Below are 23,359 nucleotides of genomic sequence, written 5' to 3'. Positions count from 1 at the left end.
ATTACGATATAGTATATTAACAACTCGCAATATGCATCATTATTAATAATTTCATTAATACTAGTGTTTCATTATTATCAATTTCGCGAAAGCTTTATCAACTATCAAAAAATGTATTTAAAGAAGCAAATATATAAGAATGTTAATATATATAAAATATTTCGATATATAATATTTATTTTAACATTTAATGCATGTAATATTATGGATTATAAAGTCAAGTATTAAATAGCAAAATTAAAAGTAAATGCTGGAATTAGTAGTAATTATTACATAATTACAATTTATTCGTCAGACTTATTAAGTAAATTGCTAATATCTTCTTCAATTCGCGCGAAACGAATTTCGCGAAGTGAAAGTCTCGTTCTCCATTAGATTTAATTTGAGGGTCGGTCACTGGGGATGACCTTGGACCCGAGGAAGGTCTACCTCAAATGATCACGAACATAGGAGTCGCAGAATTGACTCTGAAATCCGAAGTATTTAGGTCGCTCGGTCACGAATCGCCGCTATTTGAATTATTCGCCATCGTTTCGTTGCATCGATCGCCTATCACACAGTACGAAGCAAACTTTACATTATGTAGAAAGTGTTATTTCCTGATGTTCGTGATTGAAATTTCACCTCGACGTCGCTTTCGTCCGATTATCGAGCAAGCATAGTAGAATGAAATGCGGTTTATATCAACTCGATATTGTGTTTCGTACTTTCTATATAACGACGAAGATTAATATTACGGAATTAAGTATGACGGAAATGTGCGATCGTGTAGAGCAATAAAATAAATGCGTTTCGTTTATTGCGGACGAGTGTATTGCAATTCGTAAGGTACAAATAGTACAAAGGGTATAAGAGTACAAACATTGCGTAGGAACTAGATTATGCGGACATAGAAAAAGTACAGTTTAGAGATGTGATATAGCAAAGAGAGAACCCCCTTTTTCCTCTACTCTACTCCGTTTTTTTTTTTTTTTTTTTCCATCTTATATCACTCGCGAGTGCGAATTGCGTCCATTCGTAATTTCGCCCTGATTTTCATTCTTCTTTTTACGGAGAAGACTCATGCCGAGAGATCCGTAAATGCGTCAACGATGTGCACGAGAGAAATCTTAATCTCCGGGAAGCGTAGGACGAATTTTTCTTATTACAACATTGAAAGTAAAATTTTGATTGTTGTTTAAATAATTAAACTGCAACAAAATTGAATCTAAATCGTCATTTAATACTTTTCTTTATAATTTCGTTTTGTTGTTTAAATATTCGTCTTTCGTTCTTATATCGTGATATTCTAACTGCTCCATTTAGAAGTCATAGATGAAAGAAGCAAAGGAGAGAGAAAAGAAACACGAGATCTCGGCATGAGTCCTCGGGACTTTCAATAAACGTAACATGTCGCGCGTAAATTCTATATAATGTCAGATATTACAATAAATATTATAATAGAACAACGTATAATAATAAATATATTTAGATCTTGTATATATAAATATGTGTGTGTATATATATATATATATATATATGCTATAGGAAGAAACATGTCGACACAACTAGCGCTAAACACCGAGAGAATTAATTTCGCTCTTTTATTGTATATTCTCCTCCGTTTATTTACAACCGTCTTAGAGAAACTATATCTTACAAAAAATCGATCGGATAACTATAATTCGCAACGGCGATAATCGATATATCGAAGCTTCTAGCACGAACACGTATTATCTATGAACGCTTATACATATTTCCGATTAAATCTCGATTTTTTCTCCTTTTTTCCGTATCTCTTTTTCTCACATTTTCATGTACAAGATCACATACACTTTCATACACACACACATGCACACCCGTACGTGACGTCGCGCCCCAATTTGTTTTCGTTCGCATGTGTGATCCTCTCATCATCACATCTGTGAGTTGAGCATCAAAAGAAACTCGGAGTAGGTCGCTTCTAGTTTCGAGATCGCGCCTTATTCGATCGCGATCGATCTTGATCCCCTTATTAGAGTTCGGACAGCACTCTTCTCGACGGATTTTAAGGCTTAATGATATGATCAGCCGTTGTACTGTTGGATTTTCTACTTCGAACGCGTCTTCACTTCTCGTCTCTGTGTATCTATAGCCCTGAAAAAAAAATTACACGAATGTCTCGTGCATCGATTTGAGAATCCTGATCACTCTTTCTAATGTCAAATTAGTTTCTCTTGATAATACGAATCCAATAATAAAATATCTGTGTACTATTAATCGTAACAGCGCAGTACTAATTATTTCCTCTATAAATTGATTTCTCTACGATAGTACAATGTGTAAAATTATGTTTCTCTTGTCTTCCTCTTTTTAAGTATAAAATGTCTAAAGTTTTCGGATTTATTTTGTGCGTTTTTTTTCGAATATATATTTTAATATCTATATGTCATCCTTTTGTCTTGAATTTTACATAGATAGAGTGAGAGTATAATATCAAGTTCACCGGTGCAAATATTAATTTTGTGTTGGATAAGAAATAGAGAACCGAGAGATAGATAGAGAATGTGTAACGAACATTGTTATTATGAAAATATTCCTAATTAATTTCTAATTATTCGTTCGTCAGTTAGAAGGGTAATTTTGTTTTTTATCTCTTTATCGAAAATATCTGCGAATAATATATCGGTGTACTATGATATTATCTTTTATGCTATTGTACTCTCTGTAATCTCTGTAATTTCCCATCACTATTTTAGTTCGCGAACCATCTGCATAGACGATTGTTGTTTAAACTGCAGTATTTTGTACTACGTGGAAGACGGATATCCGTGAGAGCGTTCGAGTGCCATGAATTATTATATACGAGCGTCGAACGAACGGGTTATGGCCAGACGACTCGGTTCAAAGTAAATCAGAATTTATGCTCGGTACATCTCGACCGTTTTCTCACGTTCGTTTCAGTCTTACGAGAGAGTGTGAGAGAGAGAGAAAGAGAAAGGAAACTCTCTTTGTGCGTCCCTTCTTCTCACTCATCGCTCGGAATAGATAGAAAAATTTATCGAACGAATTCATTGTTCCCTTTAAGAGCCGAAGGCCTAGGCCAGCCACTTCGACCAGATTGTGAGTCTAAGAAAAATCTAATCCTTTTTATTTCTATAATTGCGTGGATATTTTTTTCATCTAAGAATCGTGCGTGTTGGACATTTGAGCGAGCAGCGCTAATTTAAATAATATATATATGATTATATATATTATATTTTTTCGCGGACTTTTTACATTTTTGTATATGTCAATCGATTGAATTGAGGAAATTATTGTACTTGAATATCTCTAAACGAGGAAAAATTTAGAAGATATTAACATATCATTTTTAACGTTTATCAATTAATTTTATTTAAAGAGATTTTTCTGTAGGTCTAAGCACAGTTTGATCGATTTGAGAAGTACAATTGACTGTTCCAGATAATCTTTTGTATACGAAGTAGATAAACGATTTTCTTCTTATCCCCTATCTTGTTCGCATAATGGAAAATCGATATACGAGATAATAATGAGATCGCTTTCGTCCGCTACGCTAATTTATACAGAATGTAACAAAAATGTGAAGCGAATTCTTCTTATTAAAATGGACAAAAAATTCATATAAATAAAAAAAATGTGTCGTTTTCACGTTGCAGTCATATTTGACTTGAAATTGAAGATAATTAAAAAGTGTATTATTTTATTTTCAACATTGCAAAATGGTAGAAAATAATTATAATAATTAATTCTCGAGCAAGATGTTTTCCAAAAATTAAAAAATCATTTTTGGACATATATTCATATAATTTTTTTTACTTATTTCGATGAGTAGAATATGCTCTTGAAGTAACGGCCTACATTTTTGTTACATCCTGTAGAACTTGTGTTCGTCGAATGATTTTTCTTGTACGACGGATAGTGCGTGCTGTCATTTTTTTTTGCTTTGTAGGCTCGCGCGAGGCAAAAGTGAGAAAGCGACAAATATCAATGTAGGCGTCGTGTCTCCCTTTATATATCGCGTCGAAATCCGCGATTCTATTAAGTGCGCGCTCGTGCGGTTCGTATAAATCTCCCCTACTTTGCGTAGGTTTTGCAATGTGGTAAAGAGGCTATTTACAAAATATCAATGGCGAATAAGAGGATTAACATTGAAATCTCTCAAAAGTAGTCAAGGAGACCGTGTATATAATATTGTGTCCCGATAAATGGGCTTATCGGAGCGAAGGGATCTCGCATCTCCGAAGATTCTCTTCACTTCTCTACGGTTTTTGCTAAACTTCCTCCTTTCGCATGATTATTTCGGTGAACAGATATCTTTTAAAAATTGATTGATATTCCAAAGAGCGGCGTTATATCAATTTTATAGTCCTTCGTCAATATTTATATACTGACGAAATATATATTTGTACAACGCTAGGCTAGGGACATCGACTTCCGATAAATGACGAAATAACATACTGTTTACGTGATAATTTTTTTTTTTTCGTTATGAATACTTTTCCGCCGAGATGCATTCTTCTTGAATCGATTTACGCATGTAATATGTATATATTATATCCAAATGTCATTATAAGTCTCCGAATCTATTTCTACAAAAATTTTTCCCTGGAGATACCCTGGAGTGAATACAAGTCTCGCGTAAAATATGAATTGTGTATGTATCATCGCGTGTTCTGGAAACATCTATAAAAGTTCTGCCTATTAAAAAAAAAAAAAAAGAAATTCGACGATGGTTACTCTTTGTGACGTCGCCTGACGGACTCTCTTTCTTCGAGACGGTTTTCGCGCCATCTTCGACGATCGTAGCGATTCGATATTTCTCTCGATCATATGAAATACGCCGGATCGTTCTCCGCGATGACGTGAAGCCTCGACTGCTGGCTCTTGGACCGCTGCGGCGCACTTCCGGTCTTCCATACGATCTCGCGGGACCTCTTGCGTCACATGTAGGTCGGCTTGACCTTGTAGGCCCGCTTCCACACCTCGCACAAGCACACGGTGCTGTGGAATCTGTAAAAGATAGCCAGCGGCATCGAGACGTGGGTGATGATCGTCCACGCCCACAGGCCGTAGAAGTGCAACTGCACAGGATGCGATTCCGCGCGGGACTTCTCCAGGGTGTTGATCGCCCACATGGCCAGATTCGTCACCAGCAGAAACGTCACGATCTCCCTGCCCGGTTTGCGGCGTATCTGCTCGGCGGTGGCCACCGAGCGTCTGGACGCGTCCAGGATGAAGATGGTTTGGCAGGTGGTCTGGACCACGCTGGCCAGAGCGGTGACCAGGACGAGGACCGTGTGTTTCTGCAAGGTGAAGTGACCGCCGATGATGGTGAACGTGGAGTAGATGAACATGCCGGTCTGCGCGGCCACGAGGAGGATGTTGTCGAGCTCCAGATTTCTGCCGCCGTCGTAGCGCAGCTTCCGCATCTGGAACATGCCGATCAACGTCGCCAGAGTGGACATCCCGTAGAGCGTCAGCTCGCAGACGTTCACCTCGGTCACGGCGAGGCTGACCAGCTCGGGCCGCGAAATGAGGACGAAGAAGAGGATCAGGGAGATTATGGTCAGCACTAGAATCAAAATGCCCACGAAGAGGCCCTTGTGCGCGCGGGCGCAGTCCACGCTGTAATGATGAGGCGATTTCCTGCAAATCGAAACATTCGTTCGTTAGAAATATTTTCGTACGACGAATCGCAATGTATTTTCTAATTTTAGTATTTTATTACGTGTATTTGCTTTACGCGCAAGACACATATATTATTCGCGCTCGAGTTTCCGGTAAGCTGATGCGTCGATGGAATTAGTTCGTAAACTGGGTTGGCATTCGCGTGGTTCTGCGTAGACGCGTATTGTCGCTCATGGACACCTATGTAGGCACGTATTGTCGCTCCGCAAGCGAGCGTATTGTCACCATACCTGTAGGCGTGTGCGTGATGACGCGGCGGTGTCGTGGGCTGTGTGAATCCGATTTTCGATATGTTTTTCCACATAACGTATAAAATGGCCGCGCAAATCAAGCTATATTCTATCGTACACGGGAAGAGGAAGGGGCTGGCGTCTTGCACTAACGATCCCATTATATTCGTTCTTCTACATTCGTACAAGTGATGGGGTCCTTTGAGACCGCGCGGGAGTCGCACGTGTTCCCCGTGATGGGAATGAGTGTATCCACCGAGGTGAAGTCCACCTTTTGAGCCTGAAAGTTCGAGTGTCAGTGTCAGATAGCAGAATCTCGAATCGTGCAATTAGAAAAAAAATCCATAATGCCTTTACCTAGTCTGTGAGAGATTCTGAGCGAGTTGTTTTCCGGATTGTAGAAGGTGAGGATCTCGTGTTTCGTTTCTTGTACGAGAACGTTCAGCCAGACTGACAGATTTGTGCCAATCATATGCATTAGTCCGAAACGCGCTACGACGCGATGGCGATAAACCTTCATTTGCTATAACATATCATTTTATCGTCAAAATCAAATATATTGTTATGCATATATATTTATTACAACATATCTTTTTGCTAAATATTTGATCTTTTGTTCGTATTAACATATAATAAAAAAACAAATTACGCGAAATTACAGTTTTTTCAACAACAGTCTTCTTTTTTCGGATAAAAAATTTTTTATTCATAATTTATAAATTTATTTAGATAAGCCGGGTTTAATTTAATGAAAACTATGTTAATAAGAGGAGCATTCAATTTTTTGCATGTCAACGCAGCACTAGAGCGTTGGATAGTCATGTTCCGCTATTGTTTTCAGGGTTATTCACCCTTCTGTTTCATTAACCGTGTAACCGACGAGCTCGTGTTAGCTCGATATTTCCATCAGGGGATTTACCATCAAGTTACAGCATCAAAGTTTTCCGATACAGCACGTGCAGCGATTCTCAAGGAATCAATATAAAAATCTTCTATGTGAATGACACGTATATGCAGATTATTTTTTTCACTAAACTTCTTATAAAAACTTCTTACAATCGTATTTTCTATTTAATTTTAAATTTGTTTTAATACGATTTTAATTGACGATTTAATGATAAAAATATATAATTGAAAATTGAAGTTTAAAAATTGACAAATTTTACACAAATTATGCAATTTAATTTTAATTTAATTTAAAATTTATTTTAATAAGATTGTAATTGGAAATTTAATGACAAAAATATATAATTTAAAATCGAAGATTAAAAATTGAAAAATTATAAGTAATGGTCGTTTCCGATTTCCGTTTCCTCTCGCTAAGAAAAATTCAATTTCAAATTGATCAGGCAATCCATCATTAAAATTGAGATCACGAGTTACGACACGTGTCGTTTACCCTCGGTGTCCGCTCACCTCATTGTTTAGGAATATGAAGTACATTTGAATGAAAATGAAGGCCATCCTCGTGGCCGGCGTGAGAGCCAGCATGATGTTGTGACACTTGGTGTTCTGTTCCAACTCGAAGTATTGACCGAATTCCAAACCGGAATAGATCATCGAGCCGATGCCGAACGCGACAGCCCCCATTCGCAGATAGAAGCTGCCGTAATGCTGGACCGGACGTCCTGTATACACGTGCGGACATCCTGTCTCAGGTGTGTCACTGTCGCCGCCGGCGCCGCTCGACGATCTCGACGAGTCCAGGTCGGATACGTCCTTCTGCTTCTCTGCTCCGCGAATTTTGCAATTTACGACAGACCAATTAATTTCGATCGATTATCGCTCTTGCTTCGGCGATCGCTGCCGGCCGCGAAAAGAATTTCGAGGAACGGAGCAAAGTCATCGAAGTGATGTCATAATGTCGCGTGACCGCGTGGATTAGGATGATCTTCGTAATGGTCGTCACGAATTTTCAGACATTTATGATTATCTAACAAAGAGTGTCACGAACAGAAATTTATTTATATTTTGATAAATTTTTATTCATGATTTTTTGATCATTACGAAGCTCACCCTGTAGATTGATTGAAATATAGAGAGTGATGCCAAAGTGCCAAGTCTGATCTCGAGTGGCTTTATCTACATTTATGCATCTTTATACTTTTATTATTCGCGTGCAAGAGCATTCATCGATATTTTCCGCGAGATGGAAATCTTTGTTGAAAACAGAGACATATAAGGATCGCGAACAAAATAACTTTTTTTCTAAAAACTTACTCGGTTTTGACTTGCCATCTCTGAATAACATAGCGTACATGTAGACCAGGAAAATCATGCTGCCGAAGTAAAGGTAGAGATAGAAAGCCTCATAGAACGACGGCGGTATGTACGTGGATATTACTTCCGCCATGGGAAAGGCGATCCCCATCACAACCAGAAGTTTCCCGTACAACGCGCTCAAAGTGGTCGCCAGGGCGTCGCTGCAGCAGAAACGGAAATTGAAGCTGAATGAATCGCGGATTCGCGTCGCGCGTGGATTAAATCCTCGCTCGAGGAAATAGATCCATCTCCGGCTCGTGCTTTTGAAGGAATCGCATTCCTCTTCAGTTGACTTAATACTTGCCGTTTATTAAACTTCATCTTAATTTGAAATGTGCCGATGAGAAATTTCATATAAATCCGCTCTCGTTCATAATTTTTTTCCTCGTTTATTAAACTCGTTTTTCTTATCGGCAAATTTAAATTGACGAATTTTGCATTTCGAATGAGCCGATACGGTTTTCTTTATAATCCAGGAAATTTTATTCATTATCATAATAATTAAAATGATAAATCGAAAAGCTCTGATATATAAATACAAATTCAGGCATGCAAATATTTTGTAAATATATCGTAATTATTTTATAAAATAAAGATAGAAGACTTAAAAAATAATTTTATTGAATCTAATATCTGTGCCTGGCTCTTATTATACCTGAATTTGTATTCATAACAATTAGTTCTATTAATTTCAATTGTGGGAATATTGAAAGGCTTGCAGTAATTTTTTTCTGATGCAAAAATTCTTGTGCAAAGACCCTTTCTTGTGGCACTGACCTAAATAAAAATAATTTATCGAAGAAATTATCGAAAATGAGAGATTGAGGACATTCGCGCGCGCGAATGATGGATCGTTAGCTCGATCATCGTGTAGCATTATAGCGGAGGTACCATTGGCCGCAAATACATCCACCCCCGTAAGAATTGGCTCAATTACGAATAATCGCGTGGTCGCCTGTGCGCGTGTGTTTGATTCATAAAGTACCGGTAATTGCGGTGCAGACGTCGGTCAGGATAACCTGGAGGATCACGTGAAATTTCCGTGACCGGCATTCCCCCTTCAAATATATCTGTCGAAAATGAATTGAAGTTCACGAATCTTCGCGGAACGATATATAAAGTAAAATCGACAGGAGGAAACCGTTCATTTTAATTTCAGCCAATTTTCTTACAGAATTCTATTATGTGACAAAAGTATATCATTAATAATAATTGATAATTTTTTTGTTAAATTTGAACAATTCTATGAACAAACTCTATAAATTCTATAAATTGCAATTTAACAATCGCTCTGTCATTTTGCGAAATTAGTTAATAGCTAATACACTATACTAAGCACACATTTATCAATTGCAAATGTATTTAAATTTAATAATAATTAACATTGACAACAACTAATTGCGTCGTTATATATAAGGTGGCTTATAAAGATAAATAATTCTCCTAATGTAATGAAGACAGCCAAATTAAGAACTGCATGTAATATCTAATTGTTGGAGAAATCAGTCGCGACTGTGAGGCGAATTGCTATGAAAGTACATTCGTACTGAGAGTATACTGTACTCGGGAGAGAGTACATCGACCTGAATGTAATGGCGAAACGATTGATCCACTACTCACCATCCAAGGTTCTTCCACTTCCGCTCGTCGGTGACCTCGAGGAAGGTCGGCGCTGGGTAGCAGACCGCCGGAATCGGATGCGAGGAACATGGCAGGGCCAACGCGAACTGGGGTGGTCGGTGAACGCGAGAAGGTGAGCTGCTACTGTGTCTAGACAGCGTTTCCGGCGAGACGATTACCGCGGATGGTGAGGCTGGTGATGGTAGCGCGATCGGCAATCCTGGCCAACTGTGTAGAACATATCTGTCATTATCTTCTCCTCGTCTAGCTTCTTGTAACATTATATAATGGCATATCTCGGACCCGCCTTCACATTCCGCATCTTTTTTCATTGACATAAAAATACATTACTTTTCGCCCAGATAATCTACGATATCACGAAGAGCAAGACACTCTTAAAAAAAAAGAATCAAGAAATCTCGCTTATTAATTAATAAATATAAGTACCAGTTCTTAAAAAAAAAGTTATTTTGTCAGAAACAATTTTAAATATACCTATAATATTTTCTTGCAGACATACTTCAATATATTTAAATAAGAATTAATTTACTTTCAAGTATGAAATATATATATATTTCTTTTTACCTTTAGTATTTTATGTGACGCCACGTGGGAATTGCGAGCAACTACGATCTCTTTTTCCATCAGTTACATTAATAATTTTAATTAATTAATTCGTCCGATAAATTGCTTCATTATTTTTTAATAGTAATGCCTTTCCACGTGCGGCCAGAACAGTTCACTTATAAGGCTTTAATTTTATATTTGCATTTATTAAATTACACACATGCATACATTTTATTTCTTTTTAATCAGTCACATCGGCAGCCAATTAATTCATTTAGCGTTACTAATTTAGGTCGAGAATTTATTAAAAATGTAAAAAGAAAATGATTTCATGATTAATCAAGTACACGCATTTTGATGATACATGATTTTTTTTACAAACCCACACGATTGCCTGATTTAAGGTCAACGTAGTATCATAATGTTTGACACATTACATTGACACTGGCTGCAGGAAGAGACCGACTAGTGCTGATGGCTTTGTGAGTGTCATTAGATGACGTAGCGTTGACTTTCTAATACGGGTCGTTTATTTAATAATAGTCGTAGCCGATCTATTTAACTTGACACGCGATAAAACGTCCTTTTCTCGCTCTTTGCACACATTTAACTTTTTCATTTTATAAATTTACGAAAATTTGTCTAAATATTGAAGAACTTCTTCAAAGTTCAAAGTTAACGTTAATTGCATCGAATTGTCACGGAAGACTCTTAGTATTTAATAATATATTTTACACATTTCAGAAAATTTAACTTTATTAAAACGGAGGCACATTATCACGATTACGCGAATCAATTTTATATCTACATATTCTTACGTTCTTATTAGATCACATTTCTTACTTAAAAAATTCCTGGAAAGAAATTCCTTCTATCTTAACACAAGTCATAAATTCCGGCAAATTTTAATCAAGGCAATTTAAAAAAAAGACTTATGCGAATGGCTTCGAATCTTCATTGTTGTAAAAAAAACTTTATCTTTGATATTTCACGGAATCCAAGATTATTCCGCGTATTTAAGGAGGTAAACGATCCTATGACAGAGTACAACGACCCACCCCCAAGATATCGGGGCTCGAAAAGGGGTGAAGAAAGTGAATCCCTTTTCACGAAGCGCACGCAGGCGGTGTAAAAATGTTTTACAAGAACATTGGCGCAATACGAAGGCCGCGATGGAAGGGTGGAAGCTCATCTCGTGCCTCGGAGCTTTTTGAAATAATCACGTAGCGTTGCGAAGCGTTGGAGCGAGAGAGGGTGATGTCGTTGGCCGAGGGAAGGGAAGGGCGGGAAGGACGAGAGAGGGCACTGAGAGGTTGATTCAGTGGTCGAGTGCCATCCCTTCGTTGCGAAGGGCGATGGTATACGTGGCTTGAGGATCCGGCGCATTGGCCACCCTTTGAGATACCGTAGGGACCTTCTGCTCTTCCACCCATCGATGTGCCCCTCGCAATCCTTCTCTTCGTATTTTCTCCCTTTTTATGTAACTCTCTTCTTTCTCGACCAAATCTATTATATTATTAAAATTCTTCTCAGCGAACTTTGGCTGACCTGGTTCTTTTGCAGTTTTAATTTGCTTAAAAAGCCCGGCAAACTTAAACCGATCGAGCCTTAGTGTATCAACGTTGTTAATTTTCTTCATTCAAGTGTATTTTTCTTTTCAGTAAAAAATCAGAAGAGAGAGAATTATCGATTATTATTAACATATTCGTTATTCTTAAAAATTTTTTTAAAGTGTTATTTAATTTAAATTTTCTCATCTTTACGTTTCGGATTTGACGAATAGATATACCTCTCGAATATTTTCACGAAAAATCTTTCGCAATTTCTTTTGTAATTTTTCACACGCTGTCATCCATATAATCTGTCACTTTTCGACGCGATTTTCCGAGGAATCTTTCTCGCGTTCTGCAAAGGCGTCGGTGGCATTTCATTCGAATTCAATTGCCACGCAACCATTGTCAAAGTACATCTCTTATTCAGAAACTTGGGGACCCTTCGCGCTCAGTCCCTTTGAACTTCGTACTTCAGAAATTCCAGCTCGCTGACTTTTCACTTTCCGCATATTATGACGAGAATTACGCTTCCGAGATGTCTGTCAGCGAGAAGAGAATATTGCTTATCATTTTCATTGTCCGTCATCTTCCTATCACTTGCACATTTTTCGACACATTTTTCACACTCTCTCTCCTTTTATATATTTCGATTTATTCTATTCACGCGCGGCGGTAAATTTTTTGATACTCTCGCTCTTTCTCAACATGAAATAGAAATATGACGTTTGACATTTGTAATATCTACTTTGAAAAACAATATGTAATTAAATCGCGCCAGATTATGTACATTGACACATAGGTAGGTGTAAAAGCTCGGAGAAACAGATGCCTCTGTACGTTTAAATGTCACCGATATCAAGTGCAGCGCAGCGAAATAACGATACCTGAGGGACGTCTCCTTGATGAGCATACCCGTGACCTTGACTAGCGTTTTCCTCGATCGTCTCGGCGGAACGTTGGCCCACATGAACGGCCCTCACCAACGGATGACACAATCACGGCCCTCCGGCTCGTGACACGGCACTCACGGACCCCGCATCACAAACTGAGGCCCTAACCGGGGCAGACTGGCTCCCTGACATATCGTCGTACATATCGATCCTTCTCTCTTCGCGTATCGTTCTCCCTCTCTATCTCTGCCTGGATGTACGACTGTTTGATAGCGAGCTTGTTAGCGGTGTATCAAATTTGCAGCAACGTAACGTGCCTTTACATCGCCAGCGCCTCAGCTGATCGCTCGGTTACGTGCCGTGAATTCGGAAAATAATCGAAAGGGAAAGGATTTATCGTGGGGGGAAAACAAACAAAAAATCAATAATTCAAGATTCCGAGAGAAAACACGCTTCGTGCGCGTCAGATTCGAAATATATTTACGGATATCTCATAAATAATATATGTAAGGGTGAGTTGATAAGCGCACAATCATGAAAATGATAATTTTATGTGAAAAAAATATAACACACACACAAAAGAAATAAAGAAAAAATTTTTTATGTGCAATTTTATTTTGGAAACAGTCGAATTAAAGAATTAGACAAAAATGAAACAATTAAAAATTAAAAACAATTAAACAATTAGCAATATTCTTCTAATATTTTTAGACGTTTGAGAAAAATGTCTTTTGAAAAAATAAGTTCTAGAAAAGCGCATAATATCGTGTTGGAGATGCATGCAAGTGCGGTACTTCAATATTCACACGCTTCGGCTCTTATTCCGTCTACCTCCCGACATCGGCGGTCCTCGTACATTTACTGGAAAATATCTTCCTTCGACAGCACTTCCCCGACCCACCCCATGTCTACCATTTTCCCATCAAGACGACAAATTCGATAGAGAGAGAAAGAGAGAGAGAGAAAGAAGTTTTTTCATCGAAGGAGTATGGGATATACATTTTATTTGTCGAGTTACGTTTCTTCTGATACCGGAAAAGTTTTTATTTCGGAATAAAACATGTTACACCTATATGAATTATTTCGTAGTATCACGATCGATTATACATCATTGATGTATCACGTCAAAAATAATCTATTTATATAATTTAATAATTTCAATAATTTTATAATAACTTTTACGCGACATATCTTTGCATTCTTCAACATATCTTTATCTTTGCAACAAAAACATTATTTTTAATTAACTCTTTTGCTTTTACTGTTACATATATGTGTGTATCAGTGGCATTATTATAAAATTTTAAAAATTCGTTTTGGGAAAAACATCTTGTTATAATATTTTTCTCCTATCAAGATGCGACATGTCGAGTATGTGTCCAAGTTGATCGAATCTGCATGTAAATCGACGGAATAAGCTGCTTTTCTGATAGATTGGTGAGGAGGATTGAGAGGGTGGTGGTACGAAGGAGACTTAGTGGGAGAGGGTTAGAAAGCCTGCGAAGGTCGAACCGGAAGCGAGAGGGAAGATCGTAAGCCATAACCGAGTGACAGGTCAATATTAACTCTGACGCCGTCGGCCTTCGCGTGGACGTGAATTCACGTTCGATATCCGGCGGAAGTAATCGAGTTCCGCGGATGGACCGAATTCGCTCGCAAACCAGACGCACCCTGGAATTCGTGAGAGACGTGGTATTCAGTCCGGTAAATCGTTCCGTTTGAGACACTGCGATATGAATAATGACAATAGACACGTGAACAAAGATCGCCGCATTATTGCATGAAATATGGAGGAAGCCACGAATTTCCTTCCACTTACAACAATGACAAGATTACACATGTACAAGATGTGTGATATACATATATTTTTCTTCATGTTTATATAGATTTTGTATATAATTACTGTAATTATATTTATGTATAGTTGCAATAATTATAAAATTCATAAATCTATATTATCTATTTAGATTTTATATAAATTTTATATATAATTATTGTAATTATACATAAATATATAATTACAGTAATTATATATAAAATGTAAACATAAAGGAAAAAATATTTATACATTGAAAGTAATATAATATTATAATACATAAAATACACTTTAAAAAAATACTGTATTATAGATTACTTGGTAATCGCACTCATTGTCAGTAATCGTTGATAAATGCAACAAGACAGTTTATATTGTCATATATCGAAAGAATTCTCGCCGAAAACGGGTGCGAAATTGACGGGAGAAATCGGCGTGTCACTGTGAAATCGCTGAAACATTTTTCACGATCAGGTTTAATTGCTGGTGGTGTACAAAATGCAGGGTCGTATGCTGAGAACCGAGGGAAATGTGCGTTAATCGCAGACGGTGATTAATGCTGCCCGCCGGGAGTGCTGGCGTTGGTCACTCGAATGAAGAGACGTGGAGAAACGCGGGCTCTTTAGGGGAGGCTGTAATTTATGTTGCGGTGGTGCATACAAAGCGCCATACAATCGATACAAAACGGCCGAATAGACGACGACTGCTCGTTTCTTCTTCGACTTTCCTTTCTGTACGTCTCTTTTTATATCTCAATTAATGAACTATGTAAAAAAATTGAAATTTCGCTTTTCAAAAAGAAAATTCTTTCCTATACTGAGATAATTTTCTCTTAGAATTTACCCTGAAAATCATGGTAATGAGAATTTCTCTGATTAATGGTAAAATTAATCAAACATGTTTTATATTTTATTGTAATAGATATTATTATTTTTATTGCGATAAATATTAACCAGAGAAATTCTCATAAAATTCTTTCCACACCATATTATCCCACGATTACCATGATTATCAGGGTAAATTCTAAGAGAAAATTCTCTCTGTACTAAACTGCTCATTTACGCTTTTTCTGTTCACTCACTTTTGCCTTATTCCGGCTTTCCGACCTGAATTCCCTCAAATGGTCCGCGAGAATTAACGATCGCGAAAATTAGTAAGGAAGAGAACTGTATTAGGTAGCTCTCGAGTGAGAGAAGGGTAGAAGGAAGCTGGAAATTATGGGTTGATATGAAATGCAATTTCTGTACTCACTCCTGCGTAAGCGTCGCAGCCGACGGTTTCCTGATTTCCGTGCTAATCGTACCGCCGTCTGGCGTTCGAAGTGCAGCCTCCAACGCGGCCGCTTCCTCCTCCTCTCTTAACTCTTCGGAGGCTTCTTCCGGGATCGTTGTGATGTCCTCAATCGGTGGCAGTTCGTTCCCGTTTTCCTCCAGGTGATTTTCCAGCATGGGATCGGAATTATTGTCGCCTGGTCGTGTCACTTCCTCGATATCGGAATCGATACCCTGCGGAATGATATTGTAGTTGACAGTTTGATATTCTCCGTCCTGATTTCAAGTCATAGTTTCAAAGCATCAGAATCATGATCTCATTTTCAGTGAGAAATAATTTTTACTTAATATTTTCCATATAAAAACATTTGTGTGTTGCAGCCAATAGATTTATATTATATTTTTATATTAATTTTTATGTTATATATTTATAGCAATAGTGCTATTACGTATACAAGAACTAAGAATGAAAAAAAAATTTCGTTAAATGCAGTTTTTACGATTTAAAAGTACGAAGTTCTTAAATTTGCTTCTCTCGCTATTTAATTTTATTAATAAACTGATGGCAAAAAAATGTGCTATAGTTGCCGTTTACGTGTGACACCGCATGTGATGGGAGTAAATGCTTAACAAGTTTATATCTTTGAAATTGGACGGGATAAAATGATTTAATCTCGTTCTTATAGAACAATCAATTTTGCAGTCCTACTTCTGAGGATATTGGATTTGTGATTCGGGGCATGTGACATTATTGGCGTGGTATTTCAGTTATTGACACATCGCTGCGCTTTAATCCGATTTTAGAAGGGGTCAAATATATATACTGAGAATTATATCTCTCTCGAAAAAATAATCTAATAGAGAAATTTATTGAACTCCGACACTCATCGTGTCCCAGAAATTGTCTCCTGTCGTTCTCTGAATTGTCAAAAGAATTTAAAAGACGATTATAACAATTCTTGCTGTACACGCGTTTTTTATGCAGATTCCAAAACATATATTAAAGCGAACCATTTCGTGTGTACAGATGTATATCATAATTATACTCTTTTCCTAATGATTTATCGTTAGAATCGCGATTCCGAGTCACGAAACTCCCTTAATAATCTCGTAATTCTCATCGCGTCTTCGAAATCTTTCCGAGTAATTACTTTCGATTACGCAAGACAGATGATTTTTAATTTACAAAGACGCCTCGCTTTCTTGTTGCGTACCTGAGCAAAGTCCATGTAGAAGGAGTCTCTGGAATCGGAGCTGCCCTGGCGTAGCCGGAGGCTGAGATCCGGCGAGCTCTCTCCCATCTTCCTTATCTCCTTATCTCCCTCTCGCTTTTTCACCACCCAGGCTCAACCGCACCTCCCTCTCGGAGAGTCAGGGAGTCCCCGACTCTCCCTCGCGATTCTCCTCGTTCCTTTCGCTCCTCTCGCCCGCCTCGCCCCCTCGTCTTTGTCTTAGACCAACTCCTCGCTCCTCCACGGACGGGGAATTCTAAAGAGGGTGGGCCCTTACGCACACAATCCACGGGGGTTTGCAGTCTGAAAGAATCGGTCCTTGAAAGACAGATCGCGCCTCAGCGATCCTCACCGCCTCCTCCTTCACCTGTCCTTCGCGCGAGAAGAAGAAGAGGATTGCTCTCGACCGCGCGATGCGAAAATATTTCGCTGAAAGGAATCCGTGAACGCGCGTGATCCTCAACGACAACAACTTTTAAATCTTGAATATAAAAAGTCCTCTCTTTTACTTCTTCGCGAAAGACAATCGCGCGACGGGAAGGTTGATTTTTATTTCGATGCTTAGCTCGGTTATTAGTTGCCGAATATAGTCTAATGAGAGAAGTGATAGAACAGTTTTGAGAAAATGTACATATGTATGTGTATAAAAATTATATATATATATATATAATAATAAATAACTTATATAATTATATGTACATATATATATATATATATATATATATATTTATTACATTATATCATTGCTGCCTCAATTGAGATCAAATGTCAAAAACCAAGAGGTCAAATTTTGGCCAATATTCAATTTTGGCTTTCTGTTCAATCGATTCAGCATCAGTAAAATTTACATATAATATTTTTTTCAACGTAAGCTATTCGGCTCATTTAGGGCAGAGATGATATGTACCATTGAACTTGTCTTGATGAGTACTTTTCAAAAAATATATGCATTTCCCCAATAATTCTAGCACTTCGTGAGTGTCTCTTGTAAACTTGGAATATAATTGCTGAGAATTACTTCTTAAAACTCTTTGCCTAAATTTATTAATATTATTGCGAAACTAATTTTGCCTTAAGATTGCCTTCAAGATTATCATGCGATATGAAAATATATGAGACATACATTTACTTGTTGATAACTGAAAGCCTGCGTTTAAGTGAAAAACTTTTCTAGTTTTACCTAATGTGTATGTAACACAAAATTTTACTAAGTATATTATATTACTATGTACGCTTCTCGCAATTTTCGACGATATTTCTTTATTACTTGTTTTGCGCAAGAAACTTTGTCCGGCTCCTATGTCGGACAAGCCCGGAAGCGGACTTCGATGGCGCTCTTAATTACGTAAGGTAACGAGACGGCGTATAGAGGGGATGTACTTTATAAGATTGAAACTAATTACGCCGAGTAGAAAATTAAATCTGGCTCTCTGCGCGTTAATTAACACTGTGTTCACAGCGAGGTGATAATTTCAATCGAAACTAAAGAAATACAATTATAATTCGCAATGATTGCTTATTGACCACAGAGAATCAGTGATTGTACCGTCTTAAAAATACCGCGAAATATTTTATTAATACACATAAAGTAGCCTGTGAAACAAATAAGAAAGGAAGAGCGAAATCCTGTGGAACAATTTTATTATCAAGTTAATCAAAGTGCGCTGACGCGAGAGTAACGCATGTGAAACGTCTAGTACGAAGTTACAGTTTATCTTACGAGAAGAGCAAACTTATGTACCGAGCCGCTTAGTCATGTTGTTTCTCCGAGACTTATAGGCAAGCTCGTTGCGCAGGGTATTGTTAGCGGAGTAACAAGATACTCTATTAAGGCGCTGTTTTATGGCGCGCACGGAATACATAATTAGCCGCGAAAGTTACTGTGAAGTCTTTGGCGCGCGATTACGGATCCACGAAATTTCAGCAACTTTGTTTAATACATGATATTACATGCTAGCGTAAAAATATCCTTCCGACAGCCCAGTAAATTGAAGAATCCGCGAGTCTCGTTATATATAACGCATTTATCGCTGTTATTTATGAACTAAAATATCGACAAGGACGCGATCGCGCATATAAAATACATGTATGAATAAATTAATGATGAATAAATTAAAGCTTAATTAAATCGTCCGAAGAAACTGTATCAAACAACTCGGGAATCGTCTATTCGCGGTAGAAAAAGGGCAATGTCTCGTACTATTTCGAGGGCATTCGCCGTCCTAGGGTGATCCCAGTCCCAGTGAAACGCTTCCTTCCCAAGGACACGGGAGCTCTAACGTCAATGAACATTCTTCCCGTTCAGTCTCGTCCCTAACGCCATTCCACGGACGGACCCTCTCGTTCCCCGAACGTTTTATGGCTCGTATACGTGGCATCGAATATTTCTCTCCGTCAAAATGACCCCCTGTTCTCCCCCCATCCCCCGTGCGCATTAGGGAAACACTGGGTACAGCGGAAATAACGCGGGGTCAGAGACGATACGTTCTGCGGATCGGTAACACAAATAATTTTGCGGCGTGTAAAATATAATATTGATCGACGCATCGTCATCCATAGGGATTAACGCGAAAGCTAAATTTCATCGAGTGATGTGTGAGATGATTTTAATTATTACATTATCCAACATAATCGCATATAATCACGCAAAATTAGAGATTACGCATTTGATTAAATTTCTTTCTTCTTTAAAATTAAATAATTCTAAAAATTGAATTATAAAAAATAAAATGATTATATTGGTGTTAATATAAAATAAGATTTTTTTGATATTATAATTATTATAAAATCATCGGTGTGTCATAATATTCAGTTTTTGGCTTTATATCAATTATTACGCTTTGACATATTATTTTTTTATAGAATTAAAAAATACTGATAGACTCTCAAAATATTAATAATAAACATAATTTCAAGAATCATTATTTTGCTTTGTGGATAGAATGAATAGCCAAATTATGTAAATGGAAAATGTTAAATTTTATCGGGTGAAAATTATATAATGTGTGAGATGATTTTAATTATTACATTATCCAACATAATCACATGCATAATTACGCAAAATTAGATTGTGATTAAAATTTGAGATATTGTAATAATTATTAAATCATCGATGTCATATTATTCATTAAGATTTGACTTTTAGTTTCATAATTATTATCTTTCATAAAATAAATAATGATACTTAAATGTAAAAATATTAATAATGAACATATAATTTCAAGAAACCTTAATTTAGTTTCTGGATAGAATAAATAGAATAAATTAAATGAAAGGAGAGATATCGTGACAACTTTAATATATGGTGAAATAATTTAGAGATATTTTGCAATATGCAAGGCGGAAGAGAATTACGTTAACGCGAATCGATACGAAGATTCTATATCCGACAAAGTGTCAATAGTACATTGTTTCTCTAGTACAGTAATGCAGTTGTTGTTTTCCCAGATTTCTACAGCAACGATTTTCCATCGCGTGCGGGAAAAGGCAGCGTATTTTTATTCTCCACGTTCATGCTCGGAAACAGTTCATTGCCTTTTGACGCTGACGATGTCGCGTTCCGACATTTTATCTAAACTATACGTCTTGTTGCTAGATGCACGCAATAAAGCACGCAACAGAATGAAAAATAAACGTCGGCAAATGATAGACCGAAAGAGAGAGAAAGGGAGCGATCGCATAGCCATATCAAAATGCAAAAACGTAGAGACTTAATGCTTGTTAGAGAACCCGGAAAAATTACCTGTCTTGAGAGAGACTTATATAAAGTATCTCAAATTAAAATTTTGTCAGAATAAAATTTGAGAGAATCTAAATAGAGTTTTTTTTTTACATCATTTATTGACTCTGATGATGAATTTGAGCGAAAGACTTTCTATCAATTATTTGAAACGCTGAAATTATGAATATCGACATGTTCTCTAGAAGTGACAGCTAATTTCAGATTGACCTAAAATACAAAAATACCTTTCGCAAATTTCGTTCTTCTGTTTCAAAAATAGTCAAGTATACGTAATCGATTTTACATTATCGTTTTACGATTTCTCATGCAAAATATATGATGTCCCATGCCATGTGTATAATAATAATCCATTTTGGTAGTAGTTTAATGTGTTTCTAATACATGTGCAAATATTTCTCTCTCGATGCAATCAAGCTTCTTTCCCTCCAACGCCGAATTATCGGTGACTTCCGGACATTCTCGCAAATAAACAAAATAAAAAAAAAACGAAGGAAAAATCTGCACTTACAGGGCGAGCTTCAAGGCATTCGTCGCCGCCTTCCGGCGTTCGTCTTCCCGCACCCTTGGCCGTTTTCCCGAGGGCGACGCATCCTCCCTCTCACATCGTAGTACGCACCCCGTAGTAGTGCAGTGTCCCTCGTTTTCACTTTCATTCGGCGCCTCCTCTCGCCGGGCTCGGCCGCGGACCCGTCATCTGCCGCCTTCCGCCTCCACCCGGGTCCACTGTGAATCCATATCCCGTAATCGGTGCCTCTATATAACGCTGTCGCTACCGCCACCCACAGGTTGTAAACACCCGCACCACCGCGTTTTTCACGCACACGCGTATCCGCGAGCGGCTCGTCCTTCCGGGTGCATATGACGAGTCAAACTTCTTACATACTCTTCTTTTCTTTTTTTTATCTCAGGAAAAGATCCGAAAAAAACGCGCGTTTGAACTTTTCTTTTCTCTCTCTTTTCTTTTCCCTCTTTTGATTTTTTTTTCTTTTTTTTTTTACTCCGGGAAAAAAGGGGTTGCGAGACTTGTTGAACGAATCGAGCGGGGGAAAAAGAATATATATATAAGGAAAGGGGGGAAGTGGGGTTTTCGAAAAATCGAGCTCCTCTGGGATGGAGTACGATCAATCGTGGCGCGCGTGTACGAGGTACGGAGACACTTCGGCACCTCCCGAAGGGCGCGCCACGCGAGACATCGACATCCTGCGAGGGTAGCCGCCGGGCTGCTGCGATGGCCCGGGCGTCGCGGCGCCGCGACGCCGCACGCCGCTGCGCCGAGCGATGTTTGTTGCATCTGCGGCGCACGACGCCGTAGCGAGAGCATGGACCCGTAGTCGGAGACTGTCACACTATGTCGATATCAATTCTATACGGGAAATTTTGAAGTTCTGATTAATTTCGAAATTATTAATATAATTATAATTATATTAATCATTTCGAAATTAATCAAAATTTCAAAATTATTATAATTTAATTAAACTGAGAGAATTTTCTCTTAGAATTTACCCTGAAAATCATGTTTGATGATTGACATGTTTCATTAATTTTACTAAACTGCATAGTAAAATTAATCAAACATATTTTATATTTTATTGCGATAGATATTATTATTTTTATTGTGATAAATATTAATCAGAGAAATTCTCATAAAATTCTTTCTATACTATATTGTCCCACGATTACCATGATTTTCAGGGTAAATTCTAAGAGAAAGTTCTCTCTGTGTATAATATGTATATTATGATATTAATATAATTATAATATGTATATTATAATTATATTATAAATTTATAAATATTATAAATTATAATATAAATTTATATTATATTATATAATTATATTTTTATATTGGTATAAATGATGAGATATTTCTCTTGAATTGATACACCTCGATATTCTGTCAATTCTATACAGGAAATTGAAATTTCGATCACTGAAATGATATTAATATTATTGTATATTGATATGAATTATATTATATTATATAATTATATTAATATAAATATAATATGAAATATTCCTTGAAGTGACACACCACATTAATATCCTATTAATTTTATACAGGAAATTGAAATTTTGACTATCGTAATAATATTGATATTATTATATAATATATTGATATAATTATTTTATATTATAATTATATTATTTATAATTATATTATATTATAATTATACTACATTCTATAATTATATTATATTGACGTAAATGATATGAGATATTCTTTGAATTCGTGAAAAGAAATGCTGAAATATTTGAAATTACTTTATCTCTGTTTTATAATCTGAAATATCTTCTTTTTATTAAATTTTTATTGAAGATACGATGGATAACGAATATAGTCGTGACGGCGTAATAAAAGATGTTGAACGTTTACTTTTATTTTATATCTCAGAATTTAGAATATATTTTATAGAGAAAAATTTACTTTTCTTGAATCATCTTAAATTTATATCTCTTATAAATTACGAAATTATAAAAGCTGCGAAAAGTTCATTGAAAATTGTGT

The 23,359-nt window shown here is 37.0% G+C and overlaps 1 protein-coding gene across 2 annotated transcripts; it reads right to left on the bottom strand.

Moving 5' to 3' along the window:
- Positions 1-240: 240 nt before the first annotated feature.
- On the bottom strand, positions 241-22,066 carry LOC145939340 (proton channel OtopLc). 2 transcript variants are annotated; one of them, XM_083043588.1, is made up of 9 exons: positions 21,362-22,066; positions 17,094-17,414; positions 15,860-16,113; positions 9,783-10,010; positions 8,121-8,323; positions 7,317-7,630; positions 6,258-6,423; positions 5,901-6,180; positions 243-5,628 (listed from the first exon to the last, which is right to left on the bottom strand). In XM_083043588.1, exons 2-9 carry the CDS (start codon positions 17,178-17,180, stop codon positions 4,923-4,925), a joined length of 2,238 nt encoding a protein of 745 aa, XP_082899714.1. In that variant the 5' UTR covers positions 17,181-17,414; positions 21,362-22,066; the 3' UTR covers positions 243-4,922. The 2 variants fall into 2 exon arrangements, with proteins under 2 accessions (XP_082899715.1, XP_082899714.1); XM_083043589.1 differs by lacking the exons at positions 15,860-16,113; positions 17,094-17,414; positions 21,362-22,066 and adding an exon at positions 12,787-13,337 and having other exon boundaries at positions 241-5,628.
- Between the last annotated feature and the right edge of the window lie 1,293 nt (positions 22,067-23,359).

Source organism: Prenolepis imparis, unplaced genomic scaffold (genome assembly GCF_030444845.1).
Source record: "Prenolepis imparis isolate NDT839.2.m4 unplaced genomic scaffold, iyPreImpa1.0 SCAF_8, whole genome shotgun sequence".
Taxonomy (NCBI): Eukaryota; Metazoa; Arthropoda; class Insecta; order Hymenoptera; family Formicidae; genus Prenolepis; species Prenolepis imparis.
This window is presented reverse-complemented; position numbering and strand designations above follow the sequence as displayed.